At 53.6% G+C, this 15308-nt stretch overlaps 1 protein-coding gene across 1 annotated transcript; it reads left to right on the plus strand.

Annotated features, from left to right (window-relative positions):
- The first annotated feature begins 11827 nt into the window (after window positions 1-11827).
- LOC109743250 (purine-uracil permease NCS1-like) lies at window positions 11828-13853 on the plus strand. The gene has a single exon (XM_020302336.4). The coding sequence runs from the start codon at window positions 11953-11955 to the stop codon at window positions 13621-13623; it is 1671 nt and encodes a 556-aa protein (XP_020157925.1). The 5' UTR covers window positions 11828-11952; the 3' UTR covers window positions 13624-13853.
- Window positions 13854-15308: the final 1455 nt, after the last annotated feature.

Below are 15308 nucleotides of genomic sequence, written 5' to 3' on the forward strand. Positions count from 1 at the left end.
CTAAGCATAGCACAAAAGATCGTGTAGTTTGTTTGCTAGAGCTTTTCCACTGTCAAGTATCATTTCCTTAGACCATGAGATCGTGCAACTCCCGGATACCGTAGGAGTGCTTTGGGTGTGCCAAAAGACACAACGTAACTGGGTGACTATAAAGGTACACTACGGGTATCTCCGAAGGTGTTTGTTGAGTTGGCACGGATCGAGACTGGGATTTGTCACTCCGTATGACGGAGAGGTATCTCTGGGCCCACTCGGTAATGCATCATCATAATGAGCTCAATGTGACTAAGGAGTTAGCCACGGGATCATGCATTACGGTACGAGTAAAGTGACTTGCCGGTAACGAGATTGAACAAGGTATTGGGATACCGACGATCGAATCTCGGGCAAGTAACGTACCAATTGACAAAGGGAATTGTATACGGGATTGATTGAATCCTCGACATCGTGGTTCATCCGATGGGATCATCGTGGAACATGTGGGAGCCAACATGGGTATCCAGATCCCGCTGTTGGTTATTGACCGGAGAGGCGTCTCGGTCATGTCTGCATGTCTCCCGAACCCGTAGGGTCTACACACTTAAGGTTCGGTGACGCTAGGGTTGTAGAGATATTAGTATGCGGAAACCCGAAAGTTGTTCGGAGTCCCGGATGAGATCCCGGATGTCACGAGGAGTTCCGGAATGGTCCGAAGGTGAAGATTTATATATAGGAAGTCCAGTTTCGGCCACCGGGAATGTTTCGGGGGTTACGGTATTGTACCGGGACCACCGGAAGGGTCCCGGGGGTCCACCGGGTGGGGCCACCTATCCCGGAGGGCCCCATGGGCTGAAGTGGGAAGGGAACCAGCCCGTAGTGGGCTGGGGCGCCCCCCTTGGGCCTCCCCCTGCGCCTAGGGTTGGAAACCCTAGGGGTGGGGGGCGCCCCACTTGCCTTGGGGGGCAAGCCACCCCCTTGGCCGCCGCCCCCCTAAGATGGGATCTCCAGGGTGGCCGGCGCCCCCCCAGGACCCCTATAAATAGTGGGGGGGAGGGAGGGCAGCAACAACACAGCCCCTGGCGCCTCCCTCTTCCCCTGCAACACCTCTCCCTCCCGCCTGCGCTTGGGGAAGCCCTGCCGGGATCCCCGCTACTTCCACCACCACGCCGTCGTGCTGCTGGATCTCCATCAACCTCTCCTTCCCCCTTGCTGGATCAAGAAGGAGGAGACGTCGCTGCTCCGTACGTGTGTTGAAGGCGGAGGTGCCGTCCGTTCGGCACTAGGTCATCGGTGATTTGGATCACGATGAGTACGACTCCATCAACCCCGTTCACTTGAACGCTTCCGCTCGCGATCTACAAGGGTATGTAGATGCACTCCTTTCCCCTCGTTGCTAGTAAACTCCATAGATGGATCTTGGTGATGCGTAGAAAATTTTAAAATTCTGCAACGATTCCCAACATTAAGTTAATGGAGAAACGGAGTAATGCAATAAGAACGATGACATGATGTAGACAAGATCTATTTATGTAGAAATATACCCCATCTTGTTATCCTTAATGGCAATGATACATACCTCTTCTGTCACTGGGATCAAGCACCGTAAGATCGAACCCATCACAAAACACCTCTTCCCATTGCAAGATAAATAGATCAAGTTGGCCAAACAAAACCCAAATATTGGAGAAGAAATACGAGGCTATAAGCAATCATGCATATAAGAGATCAAAGAAGACTCAAATAACTTCCATGGATAAAAAGATAGATCTGATCATGAACTCAAAGTTCATCGGATCACAACAAACACACCGCAAAAAGAGTTACATCATATGGATCTCCAAGAGACCATTGTATTGAGAATCAAAAGAGAGAGAGAGGAAGCCATCTAGCTACTAACTACGGACCCGTAGGTCTACAAAGAACTACTCACGCATCATCGGAGAGGCACCGATGGACATGATGAACCCCTACGTGATGGTGTCTAGATTGGATCTGGTGGTTCTGGAACTTGCGGCAGCTGGAATTGATTTTCGTCGACTCCCCTAGGGTTTTAGGTATATTGGGGTATTTATAGAGCAAAGAGGCGGTTCGGCTTGTGCTCACCTCGGGCTCCCTCTTTGGTACTTATTTGGCCCACTGGATGTTTTCTGGTCCAAAAAAATTCACAAAAAGTTTTGCTGCGTTTGGACTCCGTTTGATATTGATTTCTGGCGATGTAAAAAACATGCAGAAAACAACAACTGGCACTTGGCACTATCAATTGGTTAGTACCAAAAAATAATATAAAATGATTGTTAAACATCCAAGAATGATAATATAACAGCATGGAACGATCAAAACTTATAGATATGTTGGAGACGTATCAGTGCTGCACGGTGGCCGGATCTTCGGGGTCATACTCCCACATTGGCTTGGCCCTCTCCTGGCAGGGGAGGAATCGCCGATGGAGCATGACCTGAATCACGTTGACCAGCTTCGCACCGGTCTCCATGACGCTGACGACGCGCTTCTGCAGCGCCTTCAAGTCATCAGCGGATCCGCAGTCCGAGCTCTTGTTGATCCACGAGGCCAGCCTGGTAGGGGGTCCGGATCTAAATGCAGGAGCTGCTGCCCAGTCGGCTCCCCGTGGCTCAGTGATACAAAACCACTCTTTTTGCCACATTCCAACTGTATCAACAAAGTGGCCCTTTGGCCACTGGACTCGCGCGAGTTTGTTGATCATGGCCCCGCCACAGTCCGCCTCCTCGCCGCCAACTACCTTGGGCTTGACGTTGAATACCTTTAGCCACAGGCCGAAGTGTGGCTGGATTCGGAGGAAGGCTTCGTAGAAGATAATAAAGGACGAGATGTAGAGAAGGGAGTTGGGGGCTAGATCGTGAAAATCTAGCCCGCGGAAGAACATCAGCCCCCGCACAAAGGGATGCATGGGAAATCCTAGCCCCCTAAGGAAATGGGGGAGTAATACGACCCTTTCGCCTGGCTTGGGCATAGGGATGATTTGGGCCTCTTCGGGGGCTTGATGAGAAACATCAGCTGACTTATAGCCGGCCTGCTTCAGCCGCACGATGTCATCGCTGGTGACGGTGGAGGCCTCCCACTTCCCGTTGGCGCCGGATCCGGCCATGGTCGAAGAAGACGGGACGGGATTTGCTGTGGAAGCAGAGAAAAGGGGCGCTGGAGATCTAAGGATCTGCGTGAGCGGGGGGTGGAAGAAGGCGTGGGATGCTGACTACAGTGGTTCCCCCCTTTATCCTTTTGCCACACTTGTGCTTCAAAGTTACTATCCTTTTGCCATAAAGGAGAAAAAGAGAAAAGGGCCCAAACAAAAAAAATGAGAGAAAAAGAGAGAAGGGACAATGTTACTATCCTTTTGCCACACTTGTGCTTCAAAGTAGCACCATGATCTTCATGATAGAGAGTCTCCTATGTTGTCACTTTCATATACTAGTGGGAATTTTACATTATAGAACTTGGCATGTATATTCCAATGATGGGCTTCCTCAAAATGCCCTAGGTCTTCGTGAGCAAGCAAGTTGGATGCACACCCACTTAGTTTCTTTTGTTGAGCTTTGATACACTTATAGCTCTAGTGCATCCGTTGCATGGCAATCTCTACTCACTCACATTGATATCTATTAATGGGCATCTCCATAGCCCGTTGATACGCCTAGTTGATGTGAAACTATCTTCTCCTTTTTGTCTTCTCCACAACCACCATTCTATTCCACATATAGTGCTATGTCCATGTCTCACGCTCATGTATTGCGTGAAGATTGAAAAGGTTTGAGAACATCAAAAGTATGAAACAATTGCTTGGCTTGTCATCGGGGTTGTGCATGATTAAATACTTTGTGTGATGAAGATAGAGCATAGCCAGACCATATGATTTTGTAGGGATAACTTTCTTTGGCCATGTTATTTTGAGAAGACATGATTGCTTTGTTAGTATGCTTGAAGTATTATTATTTTCATGTCAATATTAAACTTTTGTCTTGAAACTTTCGGATCTGAACATTCATGCCACAATAAAGGAAATTACATTGAGAAATATGCTAGGTAGCATTCCACATCAAAAATTCTGTTTTTATCATTTACCTACTCGAGGACGAGCAGGAATTAAGGTTGGGGATGCTTGATACGTCTCCAACGTATCTATAATTTTTTATTGTTCCATGCTATTATATTATCTGTTTGGGATGTTTAATGGGCTTTACTAAGCACTTTTATATTATTTTTGGGACTAACCTACTAACCGAAGGCCCAGTGCAAATTGCTGTTTTTTTTGCCTATTTCAGTGTTTCGCAGAAAAGGAATATCAAACAGAATGAAACCTTCGGGAGAGTGATTTTTGGAACAAACGTGATCCAGGGGACTTGGAGTGGACGTCAAGAAAGAAGCGAGGAGGCCACGAGGCAGGGAGGCGCGCCTGCCCCCTGGGCGCGCCCCCACCCTCGTGGGCCCCTCGCAGCTCCACCGACCTACTTCTTCCTCCTATATATACCCATATACCCCGAAAACATCCAGGAGCACCACGAAACCCTATTTCCACCGTCGCCACCTTCTGTACCTGTGAGATCCCATCTTGGGGCCTTTTCCGGCGCTCCGCCGGAGGGGGAATTGATCACGGAGGGCTTCTACATCAACACCATAGCCTCTCCGATGATGTGTGAGTAGTTTACCACACACCTTCGGGTCCATAGTTATTACCTAGATGGCTTCTTCTCTCTCTTTGGATCTCAATACAAAGTTCTCCTCGATCTTCTTGGAGATCTATTCGATGTAACTCTTTTTGCGGTGTGTTTGTCGAGATCCGATGAATTGTGGGTTTATGATCAAGATTATCTATGAACAATATTTGAATCTTGTCTGAATTCTTTTATGTATGATTGGTTATCTTTGCAAGTCTCTTCGAATTATCAGTTTGGTTTAGTCTACTAGATTGATCTTTCTTGCAATGGGAGAAGTGCTTAGCTTTGGGCTCAATCTTGCGGTGTCCTTTCCCAGTGACAGCAGGGGCAGCAAGGCACGTATTGTATTGTTGCCATCGAGGATAAAAAGATGGGGTTTATATCATATTGCTTGAGTTTATCCCTCTACATCATGTCATCTTGCCTAATGCGTTACTCTGTTCTTAAGAACTTAATACTCTAGATGCATGCTGAATAGCGGTCGATGTGTGGAGTAATAGTAGTAGATGCAGAATCGTTTCAGTCTACTTGTCGCAGACGTGATGCCTATATACATGATCATGCCTAGATATTCTCATAATTATGCACTTTTCTATCAATTGCTCGACAGTAATTTGTACATCCACCGTAATACTTATGCTATCTTGAGAGAAGCCACTAGTGAAACCTATGGCCCCCGGGTCTATTCTCCATCATATAAGTTTCCAATGTATTTTTATTTTGCATTCTTTACTTCCAGTTTATATTATAAAAATACCAAAAATATTTATCTTATTATCTCTATTAGATCTCACTTTTGCAAGTGGCCGTGAAGGGATTGACAACCCCTTTATCGCGTTGGTTGCAAGGTTCTTATTTGTTTGTGTAGGTACGAGGCGACTTGCGTGTAGTCTCCTACTGGATTGATACCTTGGTTCTCAAAAACTGAGGGAAATACTTACGCTACTTTGATGCATCACCCTTTCCTCTTTAAGGGAAAACCAACGCAGTGCTCAAGAGGTAGCACGGCCGGGTGGTCATCCCGGGTCCAGCTGACCGGGCGCTCCGACCAATGCATGTATTCCGGTTTGGCCGGGATGACAATGTTCACCTCCTGTCTGTACAAGCGCTCGCTACTTTTGTCATCACCGAGGCTGGTGAAGACGACGTAGCTCGCGTTTTGGTTGGGGAAGACATCGTTGCGCATCACGCCGTTTGGTGGGGGTGGGGGAGGAGGAGGCGGAGCCGGCTGCCCCGCGCCTGGAGCCGAATCCGAAGGCAGCGGGATGTCACCCCTCATGATGCGCTTGGTGATGGCGCACTGCCGGAGCATGTGCGTCAACGGCCTCGCACCGCTATGGTGCTTGCAGGGAGCGTCGAGTATCTCCTCGAAGCTCATGGCGGGTTGCCACGTCGTCTTGCCGGTTTGCCGACGCTTGCTGGCCGACTTAGCCATGGGTGCCCGCTCGGCGGTCGCGACGAGGCGGTTGTCATAGTGGGGGGCCTGCTGGTCGGCCCTGCGCTTGTTGTTCTACTGGCGGCTGCTCTCGACGGCCAGCTTGGGAGGCGGTGCCGGTTTCGCCTTGCCGGCTTCGTCCAGTACCACCTGGATCTTCATGGCGGAGTCGGCGTTGGCGTACTTGTCCACCGTGACCATGAGTCCAGCCATGGTTTTTGGCTCGGACCGCAAGAGCTTGTGCTTGAGGAGGGTGCCATCCCGGCAGACGCTTGTGAAGTACTGGATGGCCTGGACCTCGTGGACGCCCTCACAGTTGTTCTAGAGCTCGGTCCAGCGTGCGAGGTACTCGCGGCCGGTTTCCGCCGGCCCCTGCACGCACATGGCGAGCTGACTAGGGCGGCCGGGGCGCTTGTAGGTGCTGGTGAAATTACGGATGAAGGCCTGCTCGAAGTCGACCCACGCGTTGATGCTGCCAGCCGGCAGGCTGTTCAACCACATGCGGGCCAAACCTTGGAGCATGAGCGGGGCGTAGCGCACGGCAAGGCGGCGATTGCCGCCCGCGATGCCGATGGCGGTGTTGTAGTCGATGAGCCAGTCCTCTGGCTTGACGGTGCCGTTGTACTTGGGGGTGTCGCGGGGCAGCGTGAACCCTTTATGGAAGAGCTCATCCCGTATGCGTGGGCCGATACAAGCTGGCCCAACAGTGTTGTCTTCCTCCAACTCGAAGGACAGGGCAAGCTGGTCGAGGCGGTAGCGAGCGTCGGCGTCGTCGGTGGAGCGCGGGCCCAGCCGGCTTGCGACGGGACCGCGGGGTGCCGGGTTGGCCGAAGCCGGATTGCCGCGTCGGCCGGATGGTGGAGCAGGGTCTTGCAGGCGCTGGCCTCCCGTGGCCGGCTTGTTGCCCAAGCCGTCTCCGGCCGTCATGGCGCGGGTGCGCCAGGTTCGCGTTTGGCCAGATTGAGCTTCGTTGGGGCGCGGGGCAGACGCCGTGTTCTGCTGCTCGCGCTCGGGGTCTTTAGAGCAGTGCGAGACTGATCCCGCCAGATGGTCGGGGCGGTCCTGCTGCGCGTTCGCGGTGTCGAGAAGCTCGTTCACGCCCTGCAGTCGCTCCTGCAGCTCCTCGCCCTGCAGTCGCTCCTGCAGCTCCTCGCCCTGCAGTCACTCCATGCCGACGGCGGCCGCTTGCGCAGCGCGCATGTTCTTGGAGGGGGTGTCGTAGACGGTCGGGGCCGCACCGAGGGCACGGCCAATGGCGCCGCCACGGGCCCGCACCTCGGTGACCCGGCTGGGCTCGGCAGCGGTTGGCGTGAAACCGTATGCGGCATCATGCTCCCGCTGGACGAATTCCAACCGACGCTGGATAGTAGCGAGCGTCGTGGCCTCGTCCAACAGGCACTTGCGGCCCTCCTCGAGCCGGGCCAGGGTTTCAGCAACGTTGGTGGCGTTGGTGTCGGTGTCGATAGGGACGTTGAGGTTTTGCATCGTGGCACGCAGCGGGTTAGGCACGTCGGTGCGCTCCGCCGCGGCCTTGGCGGCAGCAGCCTTCTTCGCGGCGCTGGATGAAGTGGAGCCGGAGTCGGTGGCGAACACCTCCACCCGGACGCAGAGATCCGCCACCCCGGCGGAAACTTCGTCGCTGAGGGGGACGGGTGAGTCGGAGACGTCGAGCACCCCGCTGGGATACTCATCGGCCGCGGGCACGTCGGAGATGCGCAGCACGATGAAGGAGGCAGTGAGGGCGTCAGCCGCAAGCGCGACGTGCTCGTCGGAGTCAACGCAGGGCCCCGTCTGGAACATGTCTCCGGCCGGGACCTCGAGCTGCCCCACGGTGGGCGCCAACTGTCGTGGTGGGCGCACGGCAGATGCCAAGGGATGGCTAAAGAGAGGGACAGGCTTGAGGGCACCGGTGGGCTCCAAAGGCGAGGTCGGCATGAGCGAGCGAGGGACGTAAGACATACCCAGGTTCGGGGCTCTCCGGAGAGATAACACCCCTAGTCCTGCCGAGAGTGGATTATATGTGGATGCGCGTAGCAGTACAGAGTTGCTCCTGGAGCTGTTTGGAGGAGGGAGGAGGGCAGGCCAAGGCTTAGGCTGCTCCTTCTCCTGGTGGGTGGGTGTGTTCTACTAAATGATCTGATCGCCCCATGCATGGAGGCCTCCTGGGGGATTTTATAGGTCAACCCCCCAGGGCTACAATGGTAAAGTTACATGGCCATGGGGCCGGGACGTCAGCGTCTGGGAAGCCAGAGCTGGGACCCGCCGGGTGCCAGGATTCATCGGGTTCTTCGGGCGCGGCCCCCGTGCGCCAGGGGGAAATGTTCTCCGTCTTGTCATGCGTCACGGAGTGGTTGGGCCGGCTCGGCTACACTGGCGCATCGCCTGGTCGCCATCGGCTTGTGTCAGCGGTACGAGGGCGGCACTGTTGCCACGTCGGCCTTGGTCAGGGGAGTAGGTCGACCACTATTGCCACGCCCCTGCCAGTCAGAGGAGTTGGTGGGGCACTGTGGCCTTGCTCATCCCCTCTATGGAGACTTGTTCCGTCGTACGCCTTGGATGGGACGGGAGCTAACCCGTGGCTGGGTTGAGAAAGACGCCACAAGGGCGCTGGCTTGTTGGAGAACTCTTGGCTTGTCGAGTTCGGCCTGCGTGCGCGAGCAGGCCGGGCCGTGTTTCAACCCGGTCGGGTTGACGAACCTGGCAAGCGCAAGCCGGATTGAGGGGTGATGCCAGCCTCGATGTTTTTGAAAAAGATCCGGATTCCGTTGCCTGACCGGAGTTCATCCCCCGACAGCTAGAAGCAGAAACCACAACCGCAATCAGGACTGCAAGAGGGAGGACGAACAGGAATCCAACCTTGTCGCGATATGAACAAGGTCGGCCAAGGCGGTGCAAAGAAACAACGATGGGACAACAAGTCCAGATGCCCAGGGCGCACCTATGAGGAAATCAGGGCACCAAGTCCAGTCGGTGCAAAGAAGCATCGATGGGACAACAAGTCCAGGCGCCAAGTCCAGTCCAGACACACGTATCATTCTTTCTAATACGAGGTGATGTCTCATCGATAATGGGATGCACGCAAATATTTAGTTAATTTCAAGGCTCCATAACTCTAGTATTCAACGGGCAACAATGTGCATGTCTTTCTTTTCCCTCCAGCAAGACGACTTGGGCAAAGTCCTCCTCCCCTCGATCTTCGTCGCTGAGCCCATGGACCCGCCACGGCTCTGCCTATGCTCCGGCTAGTAGATATGTTAGGGATTTAGTCCTCGCATGAGTGGCTCTGATGGATGGCGATGCTTCTTCGAGTCAGTCTTCCGGCTTCGTTCCTTCTCAAGTTCATCCGTCGACACAGATTATATGAGTTCTGGCGTAAATTCCTGCCAGTTCCTCGGGGCGGCGAGGTTAGGGTTTCTCATTGCACATATATGACAACGAGATTTAGTGTCAGGTTCTTTAGATCAATTATTAAAGGGCGATGCTAGGCGCCGGCGCACCGGCCGGACGCTTCGGCCGGTCCAACCCTAGCCGTCAGATCGGCCCATTCCGATCCGTTGGATCCTTATCCAACCAGGGCGTCGTCTTCCTCTCGCGAGCGCGGACGGGAAAGGAACCCCGTCTCGTCGCCCGTCTTCGCCGGTCGCCCCACGCTCCGGCACTCAGCTCGCCCCGCCCGCTCGCCGCCCCGGCCGCTGGTTGGAGCTGACCGCTCGCCGCCTCGGCCGCCCATCGGAGCGCCATGGATGCAGCTCCGCGACTCAACTCGTCCAAGTCCGCTCGCCACCCCGGCCGCCCGTCGGGGCCGCCCCGTGCCCCGGGACTCAGCTCACCCCGACCGCTCGCTGCCCCCGCTGCTCGTCGGAGTGCCATGGATGCAGCTCCGCCTCACCGATGATTGGTTCCAGCAAAAAATAGAGATGCCCCGTGGTAGCATTTTCCCGTGTCAGTCGTAGCAAATGAAGACAATGGTTGCAGCAAAAAAAATCCATCAGCGTCGCCATTGTAGCAAACATGTTAATCGGATGTAGCAAAACACATCGCCAATGGTAGCAAAAAACGAGGTTGTTGCAACAAAAAATGTTCATCCTCGTCGTCGCCGGTCACACCTCAGCCGCAAAAAAAGTACCATGGCCGCATGAATGGATGTAGCAAAACACACAGACGGTAGTAGCAAAAAATTGACACGGTTGTAGCTTTTCCCCTCTACGGTGGAAGCTTTTCTGTAAACGATTGAAACTTTTTTCGTTTTGAGCAGCGCCTGGGTGAAAAATTCATCTCTCGTTCGGTTGAAGCTTTTTTCATCGAAGGTTGTAGCATTTTCTTTAGACGGTTGTAGCTTTCCTCGATGGCACTGAACGCTTGCAACTTTCTGATATCCGATGTAGCAAAACTCGGCGCCGGTTGTAGCTGAGTGGTGTGCCGGTTGTAGCAAAATGTGATACAGGTTGTAGCATGTAACAAAAAAGCGCGATGTCTAGTGTTTGCTCGCGATGACGATGACACCGTTTTGCTGCAACAGTAGTAGATTTTTGCTACCACCGGCGATTGAATTTGCTACAACCGGTTCTAACAAAAAATCACCGTGGGGTGTAGTCTGCCATGGCTGGGGAGGCTCGAGCGCTGCAAGGTCTGGCGAGGGGCGGCCGGGGCGGATTCCAGGGAGAGGCAGAGGGGCGGATTCTGGGAAGAGACAGAAGGGTAGTAGTCCGGCGAGGGGCGGCCGCATGCGAACGAGATCCGGCAAGGAGCGGCCGCACGCGAACGACATCCGGTGAGGGGCGGCCGCACGCGGACGACAAGGCGCTCTTCTCTGGCGGCGGCGGTCGAAGGAGCCCGCTGGTCGCCTGGCCCGCGCGTGGTGCCTGCCGGCTCTGGTGCCCTCCTGTACGTGCGCTGCGCGAGGAAGAGGGAGACCGGCCGAATCGTTCCGCCGGTGCCCCGGCCCCAAACGTTTCCCATTATTAAAGGGTTCAGCGGTGAAGATTGCGGCTCCAGAGTGCTGGTTCTTAGGGACACATGCACGAAGACTTTCGACTATATTTGACAAGTTCAGGTCTTGTTCAGTGGTTCAGGGACCTTGATGTAATTTCCATTATACTTGGGGTACTTCGTAGTTTTGATGAACTTTTTATATTAGATCAGAGCCTCTTTTGTTAAAAAAAAGGCATTGGACGATTTGCGAGTACATATCCATGAGTATACTCAGCATTGCCTCGAAAATTAAATATGGTCAAATTAGAAAACCGCAATTGTTTCACGACACAAATTTTCAACGTGATCCAAGCAGTTGATGACTTTGATGTCATCGATGATTCCGAGCGTATCTTCGTGGATGGAGCAGAGCGCACCACCGAAGCGTTTAACCACTCATGAGAGATGTTGCACTCGGGCCAGCGGGCGTATGTGCCGCAGTGACGAGGTCACTCTTCATCTCCTTTCACTGTATCTGTGGTGATACATTTTAGTACTGTATATATTTTTAGAAGGATTATTTTTTACAATGAAACCGTGGGAAGATGGCCACAGTCTCTTTTTTTTTTGTTGCGTGGTGAGGCATGGCCACCTTGACTTTGCCTAACAAAAAACGAATTTGATCTTTTGCCGTAGGCAATGGCCCGTCGGTACCGTAACCAGCAGTGCAACCAACCAACCAGGTTTCGGCTCCTCGGACGCAGGCCCCCCTGCACGTAACACGTGCCCCTCCCCTTATCACCTCCCCCGTTTGCAAACACACTCGAGTCCAGCAATATTTCGCGCCACACCCTCCTCTCGTTCCTTCCCCTGCTTCCGCTTCCGCTTCCGCTTCTCTGCTCGCGCGGTGCGGCCACTACCACCTCGACAGTCGACACGATGGCCGCCGTGTCCATGGCCCTGTCCCGACCGCTCGCCGCACGGCATTCCGCTCACCACCTGCAGCTGCACCACCTCCTCGCCGTCTCCACCTCGCCGCCGCGGCTGCCTCTGCTCCCGCGTGGGCCGCCAGCCGGGATCGCGCCTCTGCACCTCCCTCGCGGCGGCGGCACGGCCAGGAGGATCATGCCCGTCTGCCCCAGGCTTGGGTCGGGCGGATCGGACGACCTGGCCCCGACGCCCAAGTCGGAACGCACCATGACGGGCTTCGACCTGGCCAGCCTCTGGGTGGGCCTCGTCGTCGGCGTGCCGGCCTACTACCTCGCCGGCAGCCTCGTCGACCTCGGCATGTCGGCGATCCAGGGCGTAGCCACAGTCACGCTCGCCAACCTCATCGTGCTCGCCACGCTCGTGCTCACGGCCGCGCCGGCCGTCACGCACGGGCTGCCGTTCCCGGTGCTCGCGCGCGCCGCCTTCGGGGTTCACGGCGCGCACGTCCCGGCCGTCGTCCGCGCGGTCATCGGCTGCGGGTGGTTCGGGATCGAGTCGTGGATCGGCGGCAGAGCCATCTTCCTCCTCCTGCCGGCGTGGCTCAAGACCCACGCGCCGCTGCTGAAGCCGGTGCCCGGCCTCGGGGCCTCGCCGCTCGAGATCGCGTGCCTCCTCGTCTTCTCGGCCGCGCAGCTCGCCGTCATCATGCGCGGCATGGACGGCATCCGCAAGCTCGAGAAATACGCAGCACCGGTGCTCGTCGCGCTCACCTCCGCGTTGCTGGCCTGGGCCTACGTCTCCGCCGGCGGTTTCGGGCCCATCCTCTCGCTTCCGCCGCGGCTGGTCGGCGGCGACTTTTGGCAGCTCTTCTTCCCGGCGCTCACCGCCAACATCAGTTTCTGGTCGACGGTGGCCATCAATATCCCGGATTTCGCGCGGTACGCCCGGAGCCAGACGGACCAGGTGCTCGGCCAGATCGGGCTGCCGGTGTTCATGGGCATGTTCACCTTCGCCGGCCTCGCCATAACCTCCTCCACCGAGGCCATCTTCGGCCAGGTCATCTCCGACCCCATCGACCTCCTCAGCCGCATCGGCGGGCCCGCCACCAGGGTCCTCGCCATCTTTGGCATCACCCTAGCCATCATCACCACCAACATCGCCGCCAACGTCGTCGCGCCGGCGAACACCCTCGTCGCGCTCGCGCCGCAGACATTCACGTTCGCCAAGGGCGCGCTCGCCACGGCGCTGCTCGGCATCGCCTTGCAGCCGTGGCGGCTGCTCGGCTCCAGCGAGAGCTTCGTCTTCACCTGGCTGCTGGGAAATGCGGCGCTCATGGGGCCCATCGGAGGCGTCGTGCTCGCCGATCACTATATAGTGCGGCGTACCGCGTTGGACGTCGACGCGCTCTACTCGGAGGAAGCCGGCAGCCCGTACTACTTCCAGGGCGGCTTCAACGTTGCCGCGATGGTGGCGATGGCGGCAGGATTCGCCGCCGTCATGCCGGGGTTCTTGCACAAGGTCGGGGTGCTGCCGACAATGTCCAAGGCACTCGTCGTGGCCTATGACAACGCCTGGTTCGTCAGTTTCTTCATCGCCGGCGCCGTCTACTCCCTGCTGCGTCTCCGGAGAGGGGTTGAAGTGAAACGACAGTACAGTCGTGCCACTTCATACTCCTACTAGATTGGGTTTCAGAATGACACTACATACAACAATATTTACTGACAAGACTACTAATAAGCAAACAAGAAAGTGCCTCCATACATCTTATAAACAGTAAAATATGTATTACATTTATTAATCAGCCAAACAGTGGGATGGAGTTTATATGCCTACATTTATTTTGTGAGACAACATGCTACTGTATGTACGTTGAATATATACATGGTTCAGCTATTTATTTATTTTTGGAATGAGACGGTAGTATTTGTGCGTGAATTTACCCAGTAGATCCTACTGTGGCGTGTGGACTGCATGTATTTTTCTTTGCCACAGAGCCAAAGCGCATAATGTTTTGGTACCTTGGAATTAACGAAGCATGCATCGTCTCAGGCCTCATTTGTTTGTTTGTTCTACTGTAAAACCGTAGAACAATACTTCTACGGTATTTTCATTAATAAATTAAAATGTGTACAAGCCAGCAAAACAATATAAAGAAAATTTAACCTATGCTAGTTCTATGAAGTATTGACATCAGATTATATGTTATGTTCTACCTAACTACGGATCTTTTCTGTTTTGGTGTGCTTTGCCTTGATCTGAGTAGTTCACATTCCTTCCTGTAAATAATGCTTCCAGCCATGAATGTGTGGTGCAGCTGATATGAAGATCTTGCCGTTTCTTATGGACCAAATTCCCCAGCATCACACTGTTAGAATGTCCAATGCAATATCTTGTGGCAGTTGAAGTAGGGCAAGCTGGAATTGATAAAATATTGATATACCTCTGTGCCAAAATGGAATGATGTTGTCCCAGCACTGCAGTGCAAATGGGCAATTCCAGAAGAGATGTAGAAGTGTTTCCCCTGTGTTATCTACACACAATGCACAGTTATAGTTATCCAGGTGCATGGTCTTTCTGTTGAGAAGATTCATTGTATTGATCCTGTCATGGAGAAGGAGACAGAGGGAGATCTTGTGCCTCAATCTGCAAGATGTTTTTCAGATGTATTGAAAGTGGTGGTGTACTGTGCTAGGTCCCATCATGTGGCGGTGCATTTTAATGGAAGAGTGGCCTCTTGTTGATCCTTGTACAATCCATTCATCCGTGGCATTAGAAGCTGGTCTCTCTAGTAGTTGCTCTAGTAGGAGATTATAGTGCTGAAATGCTTGCTGAGACATAGGAGTGTGGGAATGTTCTGACAGCTCCTGTGATCTGATAATCTGTTGCAGTGTCACAGTGTTGTTGGTGGAATAGGAATTAAGTTCAGGGAACTTTGTTGCCGGTGGTTGGTCCCACCAAACAGTCAATCCAAAGAAGTGTTGCATTTCCTGACTTAGCTTTGCAAACTGCAAACTTCTTGTAGATGGGCAAGAGCTTGAGTAGGGACTTCCACCGAAAGGATCCTACCAATCTCTCTCCTGGGAGTGTGTTGGAGTAGTAAGTTTCCCAAATGATGTTGACCCATGGAATATTTTCTCTGTTGAGAAACTTATGGATGTGCTTCATGAGAAGTGATACGTCTTTGAAAGGATCGATATGGTTAATTAGGGTTTGCAACAAATAGGTTGTCTAGATATGCGACTAGGTGAGCAACCTATTGAAGGAAATATGCCCTAGAGGCAATAATAAAGTTGTTATTTTATATTTCCATGATAAAGGTTTATTATTCATACTAGAATTGTATTGATCGGAAACCTTAATACATA

The sequence above is a fragment of the Aegilops tauschii genome, chromosome 7 (assembly GCF_002575655.3).
Source record: "Aegilops tauschii subsp. strangulata cultivar AL8/78 chromosome 7, Aet v6.0, whole genome shotgun sequence".
NCBI lineage: Eukaryota > Viridiplantae > Streptophyta > Magnoliopsida > Poales > Poaceae > Aegilops > Aegilops tauschii.